The following is a 13,264-nucleotide window of genomic DNA, read 5'->3' as shown; positions in this document are numbered from 1 at the left end:
CACAGCTTTTGGTTCTCACCTCTCGAAATGAACATAAATACACACAGATGTGCTGAATGATGGACTGTTGACATTTCACTCCTGTGTGTCTGTGTGTGTTTCAGCGGAGAGAAGTGAATGGGTGACTGTGTTAAAGAGTTGCGTCGGAGCGTCTCGCACACAGCAGAGTCTGGATTTGACCTTTAACCCCTGTGTGACCTCTGAGATGAAAGGTTATCTGGAGCTGCGTGGTCTGCGCTCTAAACTGTACACAGTGGTGTGTGCTGATAAAGTCTTTCTCTATAAGAGCACTGAGGTAAAGTGTGTGTTTGTTTTGTGATCACTTTGTTTTTAAAACCTTTTTCACACAGAGACAGAGATTACGGAAAATGCGTCCAGGGTTTGATTTTTGGTTCATTCATACTGACAATCATTTTTTTGTAATCTGTGCATGCACACATACTGTAAAGATCCCGGAAAGACACGTGACATGTTTTTTCCACGGCGTCTGAAGTTTATGTGCTAAATATCCATGATTCCTCTCTTAAGATACATCATTTTCTAAATAAACGCGACGTATAGTCCACTGTGACTTTTATATGTTATTTCGTCTTAATGACGCATATTTGAATGTTGCGATTTATACTCCGGTGCGACTTATAGTCCGGAAAATACGGTATGTCTATGTTAGTAGGAAATTTGAATCACTTGTTTATTCAGTAATGTTCATCTGTTTTTTGAACACAACAGCTCAGTAGGGATGTAACGATTCAACCGTGTGTCCCATTAAAAATGGGAAATCGATTCTGAATCGCAAGGCTGCGATTCTTTGTTTCATGCACAGCTTGTGCGTATACTACGGCATTTGGTCAGTAGGAAGTCCTTATCAATCTAAAATCATAACGAGTCAGAGTCGTTTATAACGTCCATTTAAAAAAAAGCAACACTCGTTAAACAAAATCATTTAAAATATTCTTAATTATCATGAAAATACCTGAAACAATTTGAAGAACAGCGATATAAATATTCCTGTAGACATTTCCTGGAATAGCATTCATAATACTACTTCTTCTGCGGCACAAAGGGATTTTCTGCACGAGAGCGCCCCCTGGCGTTCGGATGTGTGGGGATTTCATCGTAATTCATTCAGATTCATTCATTGAGAAAACGCGCATTTGCACGGTTAATCGTTACACCCCTACAGCTAAGTGATTCTCAGTTGACGCCACTGTAAAAACAAATTTTTACAGTTGTGTAATTGCTCTTTGTAAATCTGATGTGTTAAGGTAGGTGCCCTATAGACAGTTTCATCGGACCCACGTGCGTTGATGTGATGCGCGTCTGGTCCGAACGTTTTTTTAGTGCTCTGACTTAGTTGCTAAACTGAACTCTTAAACAAACACCTCATCGAGAATAACAAATGTTTTGGTCTGCTAGGTAATCTAGGTGTTGTTTTTGTGGTTATTTATTTTTAGTGTACTTTACCAGAAGTTACGTGTTGACCACGAAAGCCGTTTGTTTATGTTGTTATTACTGAAATCGTTTATACGAGGAGAATAAACCTCATTGTTTTGTCATTGCCATACATTAGATTGAACACACGCCAGAAGATTACGTCTGTAACTTCTCCAGTAGGGGTGTCACGATTCTCCAAATCCTCGATTCGATTACATTTTCGATTCTGATGTCACAATTCAATTTGATTCTCGATTTTTAAATGAATTTTTTAGAGACAAAAAATGATATGCCTTTATTATTATTTTTATTATTGTTATTATAGTTTCACATTAACATGCACATTGCGTGCTTTTCCTCGCATGGGGGTTTGTGGGCTTTACTTTAAACGAAAGAGCTTGTAGAGAGAGAATTCCTTCTTGCACGCAGATAGACTTAATGCACGCTTCTTGGACTCCTATTATCTGAAATAAAACCGGTGCGTCATAAGCAGATGCTCTTCTCTCTGTCTCACGTGCATGCGCATCTCACATCTGTCCAAAGTCTAAACATAAACGAAAGTAATAATCCTTACGTATTTGTTCAGTTTTATGCGTTTCATGCAAGCTAAGGGAAACTATACCTTTTGTTTAAAATATAACCCGCTGCATCTTGGCGGCTCTCTCGTGCACGTGCAGAGAGCTGCGCTCTGTCCGAAGGCAGATCACTAGGTAGTAATCCTGTTTATGATATGCATTTCAAGGAGTTGTAGCAATACATCTCTCGTGTTTAAAATATAAATCGCGTTCCGCTGGATGGATGTTTTTAAAGGCACTTCTGAGAGTTTATTTTCCACCGCTTGGCAAGCCGACCGGACGTGACATGGGGCGTGGCAGCATCGACGATCCCATTTTTTAATTCGAAGTTCGGGGTTGTGACTTAATTTCAATCGATTTCGATTTAAAATCAAAATCGTGGCACCCTTATTCTCCAGTGTTTAAGAATGACAACAACATTTCATTTCTGTTTATGATGTTTTCTCTGGGTTGGTTTTGTGTTTGTCTTTCACAATGTTGCATTGCCACTTAATTAAAACTCACATCCAAAACCACTAACTTATTAAACACACCATTGAGAAAATATACACACTGATGATCTGTCTGTCTGTATGCAGGATTATCGTCTGGGAATAGGAATCACTTCTATTGATATGAATGTTGGGAATGTGAAGGAAGTGGCGGGAAGAGCGTTCGATTTGACCACACCTTACCGTATATTCAGGTCGGAAATCTCTCCAGCTGTTCAGGTTTTATAGAGATGTGTTTGTTTAATCAGAAACCAACAACATGTGCAAGCAAACTGTCTCTCTGACTGTCTGACTCTTCATCTGTCTATAGTTTTGTAGCAGATACTGAGCAGTTGAAAGATCAATGGGTTGAGGCGATGAGAGACTCCATCGCAGAAGCGTTGTCCAATTACGAAGTTGCTGAGCGAATCTGGTCATTACCGGCCAATCAGATCTGTGCAGATTGTGGCACAGCTAAGCCTGAGTGGGCAGCTATTAACCTGGGTGTGGTCTTCTGTAAACGTTGTGCAGGTAACAGACAGTCACATGATAAAGTGATTTTGTAGCTATTGTATTGTAATATTTCTTAGCACCACATACTCTCTGTTCTTTTACAGGAGAACATCGTGGACTCGGTCCGAGCGTATCTAAAGTACGGAGTTTAAAAATGGACAAGAAGGTTTGGACTGAAGATCTTATTCAGGTACGTTCTGTGACTTTGCTGTAGATCATAAAGATCTTAATCTCTTCTTTAAAGCTCAGTAACGTCTCTTTCCTCGTGTCTCGGCCCACAGTTGTTTCTCACGCTGGGAAACGAGCGAGCCAATGAGTTTTGGGCAGCGAATGTTCCTCCCAGCGAGGCGTTAATGGTCAGCAGTAGCAGTGAAGAGAGACGCCGCTTCATTACGGCTAAATACCGTGAAGGGAAATACCGCAGATATCACCCGCTGTTTGGAAACCAGAGAGAACTCAATAATGTGAGTCTGAGCTTCATCTATGATTATAAATACTGTATTAACATGATGTCATGATCTGTTATTGTGAATGAGAGACAGTGTAACGGTACATATGGCTGCTCTTGTGAAAGATGTCGTGCCAATGCACTGCTGCATCTCTAAACATTTATGATAACTTTAAATGATACAACTTAAAGTAACAGCGAGACGTAAGGACACCAGAAGAGTTTGAGGGGCCATCTTGGTATTTCCAACCGGCAGATGGCGTCATAGACTTACATTCTAAATCATGATCTATATTCACCTGGTTTACAGCGTATCAGTCACACAATATTCATTTTTACGATATGTGTACTTTACGGCTGCACGATAAAACGCACGCGATTGTCACGTGCATCTCGTCAGTAAAGCCGATTTCTTGATTAGTAAGGAATCATTAGCTGCCTTCAGATGGAGCGGCATTTACTACACAAAGCCGTAGTTCACTGACAAGCGGGGAAATATCGCATTCATAATCGCAGGCAATTTTTTGTTTAAATTGCACATGCTGTACTTAAAGCATAAATATATAGATTTCAGAATGAGCAAGTTTGTCATTAATAATATATGTGCTGCGGTCGGTCCGGCGATCTGATAATGTAATGAAGATGAATGTATAGTACTCATTTTTTAAAACGTAAAATTAGTACAACTTGAAATAAATGACTATGTGCATGCTTAGGACATTTGCGTTGTAATAATATATAGGGCTGCACGATTTGGGTAATTTTCCCCATTGTGGTTATTGATGCTAATATTGCGATGTGCGATTGCGATTATACTAAATGGTATCATGAGTCAACTTGATGGGTTTTAAGGAAAATCCAAACACAGTTTAGCTAAAATGTGTATTTGTAAAACTAGAAATGTTTTCGTATTGCCACGTGATGTAACAACTGCTCAGTGTCAGTAATCCTAAATCCAAAATAACGCCATACAACAGACATAGAGTTTTTTTTTAGCTACCAGATCACTGTCAACCTCCTCTGCATTCATCTTCACTCTGGTATAAGTGACGATGCACACCACACATGTGCATGCCACACGTGCACTGCCTTTTTTGTTCGTTTTTCTTTCTTTTTTTAAACAAGGAAAATCAACAAAAAGTTATCGGAAAGTTTGTGTTAACAAGTCACATTTATTTATTTAATATAATTGCAACATTTTGCTGTCATATAATCGCACAGGCTGACATCGCGATTGCGATGCGATGAATTGTGCAGCACTAATAATATACAAGGAGACTTCAGATATTAAAACGGAGACTAGTAAAGTAGCGTTTTATCATTGAAATCTCATAATGTCCTATTAATTTAATAGTGTTTGGGCTTTAATATTGTGACGTCATGTGCAATCCAGTCATTTATATAGATCAGTGGTTTCAACTAGGGCTGCAACTAAATAATATTTTCATAATCGATTAATCGGCGATTATTTTTCCCGAATAATCGCCTAATCAGATAAATATTTACTTAATTACATTTTTCACTTGTTATAGCTATAAGGCACTAAAATATTGATTTTATCGATTTTATTAAAGGGAAACTTCACCCATTTGCATTAAGCTTTGTACCGTTAGAACCCCAGTCATGTTTTTGAATGGTCGTGCACCATTCCCTCAGTTTCCCCTGAGAGGGGAGAAATACTGATTTCAGTGAGGCACTTCCTTCTTTCAATGATGTAAAAATCGTCATTTTGCGTCATTGAAAGAAGGAAATCCTGTATCTCTATTGAGTGTGAAAGACTACAGACACTCATTCCTCATTTTTCCAAGGTGGGGGCTATGGGTGGGACCCACTCACGCTTCAGACCAATTACAGATAAGTGGGTGGGACTTACGAAAATATACGAACACAGACCGAAAAAAAACGACCAGCCGCCATCTTTATGCTAAGCTAAGCTAAACAGAAGTTGTGGAGCGAGCCAGAATTCATGTTACAATAACAGTGGAAGTTAATCAATATTACATGGAAGAGGGTGATTTTACAAGCGTGATGCTCTAATCCGCTGTTCATTGCACCTTTATGAGCCACAACACTGCAAAGAGCTGAGGCAGATGTAGGAACAGAAGCCCGAGGAGTAGGCCGGAGCCTGGGCGTCGGCTGGGTAGAGGAGCCCGGTGAAGAAGCAGCAACCATCGGCCTCTGCTGCGTAGAGAAGCTTGCCTGTTCTCTCGCTGTGTGCTTGCTTTATAACATTTCTGCATCAGATAAGGATATGGACGTTTGTTTGGTGAAGGTTTCTATGCAAGAGAGGAACTTTGCGCGCGTTTGGAACGTTTATTTCACGGACATGTTTCGGTTTACGAGCAGACGCGCTGCGGAGTATATAAGCTTGGACGGACTCGCGCCGTTTGCTTTCAGTTTAACATTTCTGGATCAGATAAGGATATGGACGTTTGTTTTGTGAATGTTTCTGGTCGCGTGCTTATTTCAAAGACGTGTTTCGGTTTACGAGCACAAGCTCCAAGAGCTGAGGCAGCGCGTCTGTGGAGATATTGTGCAGGGGACGCGTTTGTGTGGAGGATGCATGGATAAACGGACGTCTGACTAAAGTGAGTGGTTATATTTTCTTTGTTATACTAACGTGGCATTTATGTACACAATAGCATATCTGAGCGGTGTTTTATATGTCTATATTGTGAGAGCAGTGAGGCCAATAATAACACAAATGTAATTACAGTAAACAAGAGACAAAAAGAAAATTGGTAAAACTAAATAAACATTTAAAATGCATACACTTTTTTTAAGTACTTGGAAAGACATTTGTACTGTGGATCTGAAACCGCACGTTACTGTTTGAATAAGACTTTGCTACACACCAGGCCAGAGTGTTATTGTGTGTACCACAATGTAACATCACGTTTAAAAGTAAATCATGATTGGTGTCAGTCAGACACAGTGGTGGTGGCTATTTTCTTTGTTTTACTAACGTGGCATTTATGTACATAATAGCATGTCTGAGCCGTGTTCCGAGTAATGGGAGTGGCTTGCAGAGCTGTGCATTGTGGTGCATAGTGGCAGTTGTAGTTTTTCATACAAATGTGCTCTAAAGTCACATTTTGTCTTTTCTCTGTCAAATAGGCACAAAATTCTACATTTATGTTACATTTTGACTACAAATATGACTCACTTTCCATAAAGATTAATGTTCCTATCGGTGAAATGGCCCTTTAATTAGCTGTTGCAGCCCAAGTTTCAACTGATTAGTGCAAATTAATAAAACTTAATGATTGTCCGTGTATGTGTTTGTGCGTGTGTGGCTGTGTGTTTAGCACCTGACTGTGACAAAGATTCAATTAGATGATTCATTTTGTATTAGCTAAAAAATGTGACCCTCTGACGCACACACACACACACACACACACACACACACACACACACACACACACACACACACACACACACACACACTACACACAAAGGAAGTTTTTGCTGCAGTTCACTAAAAAAACACAAAACCAATCACAGCATGATGTGATTTGCTTCCTGACACACACACAAACACGCGCACAATCCCAGAATTCCACTGTGTGTCTGTGGGATGAGAAAAACAGACAAAGAGACCATTCACTTACAGAGAGAGAGAGAGAGAGAGAGAGAGAGAGAGAGAGAGAGAGAGAGAGAGAGAGAGAGAATCATGGTTTAAATCAGATGTCGGAGGAGAAACATGTATACAAAAGTCCTCCATGTTTGAATATATTTAGAAAAGCATTTTTTTATTGTATTATGATTGTATTTCTAGACACATGAGGGTTTTGTTTTTTTAATAACTCATTCCTCAGACTGTAAAGGACCTGATTTAAAAAGAGAAAGAGAGCGAGAGGGGTTGTTCTGTGTGCAGTGCATGTGGTTTTGTTGATCATTTTGTGCCTGAGCTCCTCCCACATCCTCTGTGACATCATCAATGGCTGTGGTGCAATGAGAGTTCTAATCCCGCCCACATTAAGCCAAACCCCTCCTTTGCTCACTCACTCACTCTCTCTCTCTCTCTCTCTGGTTCAGTATGTCACACACACACAAAGACACACTGACACACACGCACGCACAATTTGAGCGTCTTGTGTTTGGATTCAGATGGGTGAGTGTCACACTGTCATTGTGTTAATACTTTCCTGTGTCATGTTTTCTTTCTTGCAAAGTCAGTTTAGTCTTATTTGTGTGTGTATGAAAGTGTGTATCTCTGTTTATGTGTGTTTTGAGTCTTTATAGTTAAAGGAATGTGTTTCAACAAGTTGCTTATTTGTAGGTTTTTGACTAAAAACCACATACATCACATTTACAGTTACTTGTGTATATTTGTGTATGTGTGTGTGTGTGTGTATTGCAGCAGAGGAGTGTAAAGTGAGACCCACCCAACAATAGAGAGAGAGAATGAGCAGGAGAGAGAGAGAGAGAAAGAGAGGGATGATTGTGGTGTTTGTGTGACTCGCAACATTCTTTGTGTAGCAGCAGTTTAACTTTCCTCAATGGATAGCGTTGTGTATCTCTCTGTCACACACACTTGTTGATTTGTTGACCTGATGAATGCTTTTGTTTGTATTAGATTGAGGAAAGCACATGTAGAAGTTTAAGAATTGTGTGTGTGTTTGTATGTTTGTGTGTTATAAATGCTAAAAGGTAAACTCACATACACATTTACACAGACAGACAGAGGGGTCTTAAGTTGTGTGTGTGTGTGTTTGTTTATATGATATAGCAGAACATTCACACACAAATACACACACAGGGTCTCATTTGGGTGTGTCATGTGCTTTTATAACACTTTTAAAACAGTCTGCGAATCTGAATTACACAGACAGTTCAGATCTGATGTGATCCATGTGTGTGTGCGTGTGTGTGTGTTGATATCGGGTGGGTGGTCTGCAGGAGAAAAAGGGGAATTCAGAAGAAAAACATTCATCTAACATACATGTGAGAGAGAGAGAGAGAGAGAGAGAGAGAGAGAGAGAGTTTGAAACAACAATGTTTACAGTGTATGCACTAAAAAAAAAATAATATACAAAAATATTCATTATCGACAATACGTCAACACACAGTACGTGTGTATAGAGATTAAGATTTGTGCAGACAAACACACGTGTCTAAAGTTACTTCTGTTGTCTAACTGGAGTGTGTGTGTGTGTGTGTGTGTGTGTGTGTGTGTGTGTGTGTGTGTGTGTGTGTGTGTGTGTGTGTGTATGGTGCTGTGTGCGTGTCGTGCTGTGATTGCGAAGGGTTGATTTTCAGCTGTCTAAACATCATCACCCCCGAAATCTCTCTCAGGAGATTTTTAAAGGCACAGTTCATCTTAAACTGGACATGATCTCATCTTTCACTCACATCAGTTAAAGATTTCCATCCGAACGTGAAGCGAATCTGTTCAAACTTCGCAAAAAAAAGAAAAACAAACCAATGTGAATTAGGTGCGTTTTCATCAAGTTGTTTGAGCGAATGGCGGTGGTATTGATTATCTAGTAAGTAAGGCATGCTTTAGTAAGTGAAGACAGGACTGCATTTAGTTACGCTTGGGAAAGTTATATATTTACTAGCAGTGCGGCTTGTAATTCAAACTGAATGTTGTGCACTAAAGAAGAAATGCAGAGTTTTTGATGCATGCACTAACGGTAAGGACATTGTGACGATGTTGAGCCCCATATATAGACGGTTTCATTAGACACATGTGCGGTGACGCGATACGCATCTAGTCCGACTTTTACTTCCGGTTTCAGTTTTTTAACGGTTTGACTAGTTGCTAAACTGAACTCTTGAAGAAATACCTCATCGGAAAAAAAATTGGTTTCCTTTGTAATCTACGTGTTGTTTATTTAGCTTGTTATATAAATAAACTAATTTTAAAAGTACTTTGTTGTTATTTATTATTAGTGGAGTTTACCTGAAGTTACGTGTTGACCATGAAAGCCGTTTGTTGTAAGTCAAAAACCACCTCAAGCGAGCGTAAAAAGTTTTTGTGAATTACGTGTTTTTTAATTCAAAATTTGTAGCTTATTGCGTTACTTTAAAGTGCGCATAAAATCAGGTGATGGAAACCCAGTTTATGTGTACTTAAACTACACACTTTTGTCAGCAACACAACTGGTCGTGTAAAGTACTCAAGTATTTTTACTTTACTCAAGGAAATTTGAAGAGTTTCGTTGCAAAACGAGATAAATCCATTTTTTTACATTTTTGTCAAAACCTGTTTATTATTATGTTATCATGTTATTATTTTGTTTTATGGTGCTACTTAGCTGTATTTTTTAAGTTATGAAGGTTTAAATCAAAACAAACCAACTGCAGATGAATTGGAATTAATTGGAATGTACAACCAAAAAAACAAGATTTCTGAACAATTAAAAAAAACAGTGGTTATCTCGTTTTGCAACGAAACTCTTCATATTTTTTCAAGTATGTGTACTTTATCAGTCTTACTTCACTACATTCTAGTGCATAACTTTTGTACTTTTTACTCGACAATCAGGTTAAATACATTAAAATCTAATACTAACTTATGTATAATTTTATATTTACTTGAGTAAAATACTTAAGTACTAGATTTTTTATGTAACTGAGTGTTAAAAGATATTTATTGTAACGTATACAAAAACGTTTGATATTATGCTTTAAAATGTATTAAAGTAAAAGAAAAACACCTTGATAAAGTGCAGATACTTAAAAAATGTACTTTAATAAAGTAAAATACTTGAGTACTTCACTGCATCATCAGAGATTTGTTCGCTTCCTGTTAAATAGCCTACTTTATTTTGTTAAAGGTGCACTGTGTAACTTTTAGAAATGCGATATAACCTACATAACTATATTATCAGTGGTGTATAAAGATCTTACATAATGAACTGTATTGTTTAGGGGTGTCACGATTCTCCAAATCCTCGATTCGATTATATTTTCGATTCTAAGGTCACGATTCGATCCGATTCTCGATTTTTACATATTTTTTATATGGCATATAATTTAGACAAAAATGATATGCCATTATTTATTATTATTATCATTATAATACTTTAACATTAACATGCACATTGCACAACTCGCATAGGGGTTTGTGGGCTTCACTTAACACGAGAGCTTGTAGAGAGAGGATTCCTTCTTGCACGCACATGGACTATGCGCGGTTGGCAGTTACATGGATCGGGCGGATGACGTGACGAAAAATAATATTTTAATTAAATTCGGGCGGGTGCCGGATCGACTGCTAGTTATTAGCTCTGTCCTTCTAAGCATGCGACATCTCTGTCTTTCATAGTGGCAGCCTCAGAAGTTCAAGAAAAGAACTGAAATGAGACGGTCTAGCCTTCTGAGGACCCACAATTTGCGTCACCTGCTGCACACGCCCCCAGTAGCACCCACCGCGCCTGTCACCAGAAAACAGCGGAGACATTTCTGACTTATTAAAATAAATAAATATGTAATCAGAAAAATATTACTTTATTTTAGAACATATGACACATTGATGTAGATTAATCTATTCAACAGCATATCAAATAATCAACCTAGAAATATACGCAACATAAACAGAATAATATTAACACAAACATAACTTATAATACTAAAACAGTGACAAGAAAAAGTTTTCTAATAAATACACACTTTTATTTAATAAAGCTTTTAATTGTTTGGGATATCCTCGGCTGTTAAGGATCCATTCGTTCTATCATTAACAGCGCGGAGAAATGAGGACGCATTTTGACACAGCTCTTTTCAACGCTGGCCAAGGAGGAACGTGGCAAACTCAAAAAATGAGAATTAAAAACAAAGGAAATAGAATGTCAGAAAGGGTTGCCTGGAATAAGTTTTACAACGTGGTAAATCAGGATGACACCAGCGCAGGCTATGTAATTCGTGCGTTTAATTTAGGCTATTTATTTATTTATTTTTGTCCCTGTGCGCCGATCGAAGACGGAGTTCACTGCTGATATTCAAGAGGTTTCTAGTCTCGCGGCTGTCATCAGCAGCGCCTTGCATCGCCCAGTCAGCGGATGGCGGGCGGGTGCAGTTTTGAAAACTGGTCAGAAACGTTGGTGCGCATGGATGGTGGACGGATGATGAGTTTTGTTATGCGGTTGGTTGCGGATTAAATAATAGTCCATCCGCGCATCTCTAACATGGACTTAATGCACATGGACTTAATGCGCGTGTCTTGGACTCATAGCATCTGAAATAAATCCAGCATAAAAGGCAGCTGCACTTCTCTCTGTCTCACGTGCAGGCGCTCTCGCATCTGTCCGAAGTCTGAACATAAACTAAAGTAGTAATCCTTATGTATTTGTTCAGTTTTATGCGTTTCATGCAAGCTGAGGCAAACTATCCTTTTGTTTAAAATATAAGTTAACCCGCTGCATCTTTGCGCCTCCCTCACTATCGCGCACGTGCAGAGAGCTGCACTCTGTCCAAAGTCAGATCACTAGTAATCCTGTTTATGATATGCATTTCAAGAAGTTGTAGCATCCCTCGTGTTTAAAATATGATCGCGTTCCGCTGGACAGATGTTTTTAAAGGCATCTCTGAGAATTTTTTTTCCTCGCTTGGCAAGCCGACCGGACGTGAAATGGGGGCGTGGCAGCATCGACGATCCCATTTTTTAATTCGAAGTGCGAAGCTGTGACTTAATTTCGATCGATTTCGATTTAAAATCGAAATCGTGACACCCTTAGTATTGTTTCATTACCTTAGAACGAGACGTTTTTAAGTACATACACCTCAAGTCTTCTTACATGAAAGTCGCCGTCATGTTTTCACACCAAAACGTTTAAATGCAGCTGAAACGGCAGGCTGACGCTGACTGTAGGCGCTTGCCAGCTTTTTTCAGCTGACACTTTAGTTGCTTTGATACTCCTGCTTTGTTTATCAGTCGTTGAAGGTTTATCAGTCGTTGCCCGTTATTTGTTGTGATATTTATCCCGCCTCTCCTCCACTATGATTGGACAGCCGAATAAAAAGTGACATTGACAAGCTGAGCGTTCTTCCTCAAGTTTAACTTTTTCTACTTTCAGCACACTGACAAAAAATCTGAACGTAGGCGCTCGCCTTAAAGCACGGCGCTTACATCTGAAATAATTGAAAACATATGCCGCTGCTAGCGTAAACGCTTAGGGGTGCATGCTACGTAAATGGACAAACTTTTCTAGAGAGCGCATTTTGTCACTACGTTGTCTCAGATGACAACATCTTTGTCCTGTGACAGCCACCATATGCCTTTTACCTCCTTTAAGGTTTGCTATGTCAGAATTTATTTGGCAAATGGGTTTCCATCTCCCATTATTCACACTTATCCAATGGGTCAAAAATCACGTAAAAAAATGTATTCAAAATTTGGCTTTGTTTCTTATGTAATACTGTAAAATGTGCATACTTACAGTGTGTTTGTACTGCTCAATCTTTACATTACTGAGTGCTTAAAGTTGCTTTTAGTCACAGAAGAAGAAAGTCATACGGTTTTGAATTCATTTCATGGGTGTACTGTATCTTTAAGACATCTCGAACGCTGTTCAGACAACCTTTGTCTACTCCATTTGGAAAATATGTAGTTTTGCACAAGCCTGCCTTTCTCTCTCTCTTTCTCTCTCTCTCATTTTGTCACTGTGTATCTCTCTCGTTCTGTCAGACTGTGTGTATTTCATCAGTTTGGTATGAACACACATTTATTGTGTACTATATGTTCTCTTCACGGGTCACTTCAGTAAACGCACTCATATGTGTATTATCATCAGATTTTTTTCATATGCTTCAGTATATGTTGATGACATCACTTATTACACACACATGTTCCACACATGTACAGATTTCTGTCCTCT

The 13,264-nt window shown here is 38.9% G+C and overlaps 1 protein-coding gene across 1 annotated transcript in view; it reads left to right on the top strand.

The window, feature by feature from the left end:
• Nucleotides 1-13,264, top strand: part of LOC141349018 (arf-GAP with Rho-GAP domain, ANK repeat and PH domain-containing protein 1-like) — a 73,356-nt gene that overhangs the window by 42,587 nt on the left and 17,505 nt on the right. The window contains exons 9-13 of the mRNA XM_073863471.1: nt 105-295; nt 2,588-2,694; nt 2,811-3,010; nt 3,097-3,182; nt 3,274-3,456. Of these exons, the coding sequence (XP_073719572.1) occupies nt 105-295; nt 2,588-2,694; nt 2,811-3,010; nt 3,097-3,182; nt 3,274-3,456 (767 nt within the window). The remainder of the gene's footprint in view (nt 1-104; nt 296-2,587; nt 2,695-2,810; nt 3,011-3,096; nt 3,183-3,273; nt 3,457-13,264) is intronic.

The sequence above is a fragment of the Misgurnus anguillicaudatus genome, chromosome 24 (genome assembly GCF_027580225.2).
Source record: "Misgurnus anguillicaudatus chromosome 24, ASM2758022v2, whole genome shotgun sequence".
Lineage (NCBI taxonomy): Eukaryota > Metazoa > Chordata > Actinopteri > Cypriniformes > Cobitidae > Misgurnus > Misgurnus anguillicaudatus.
This window is presented reverse-complemented; position numbering and strand designations above follow the sequence as displayed.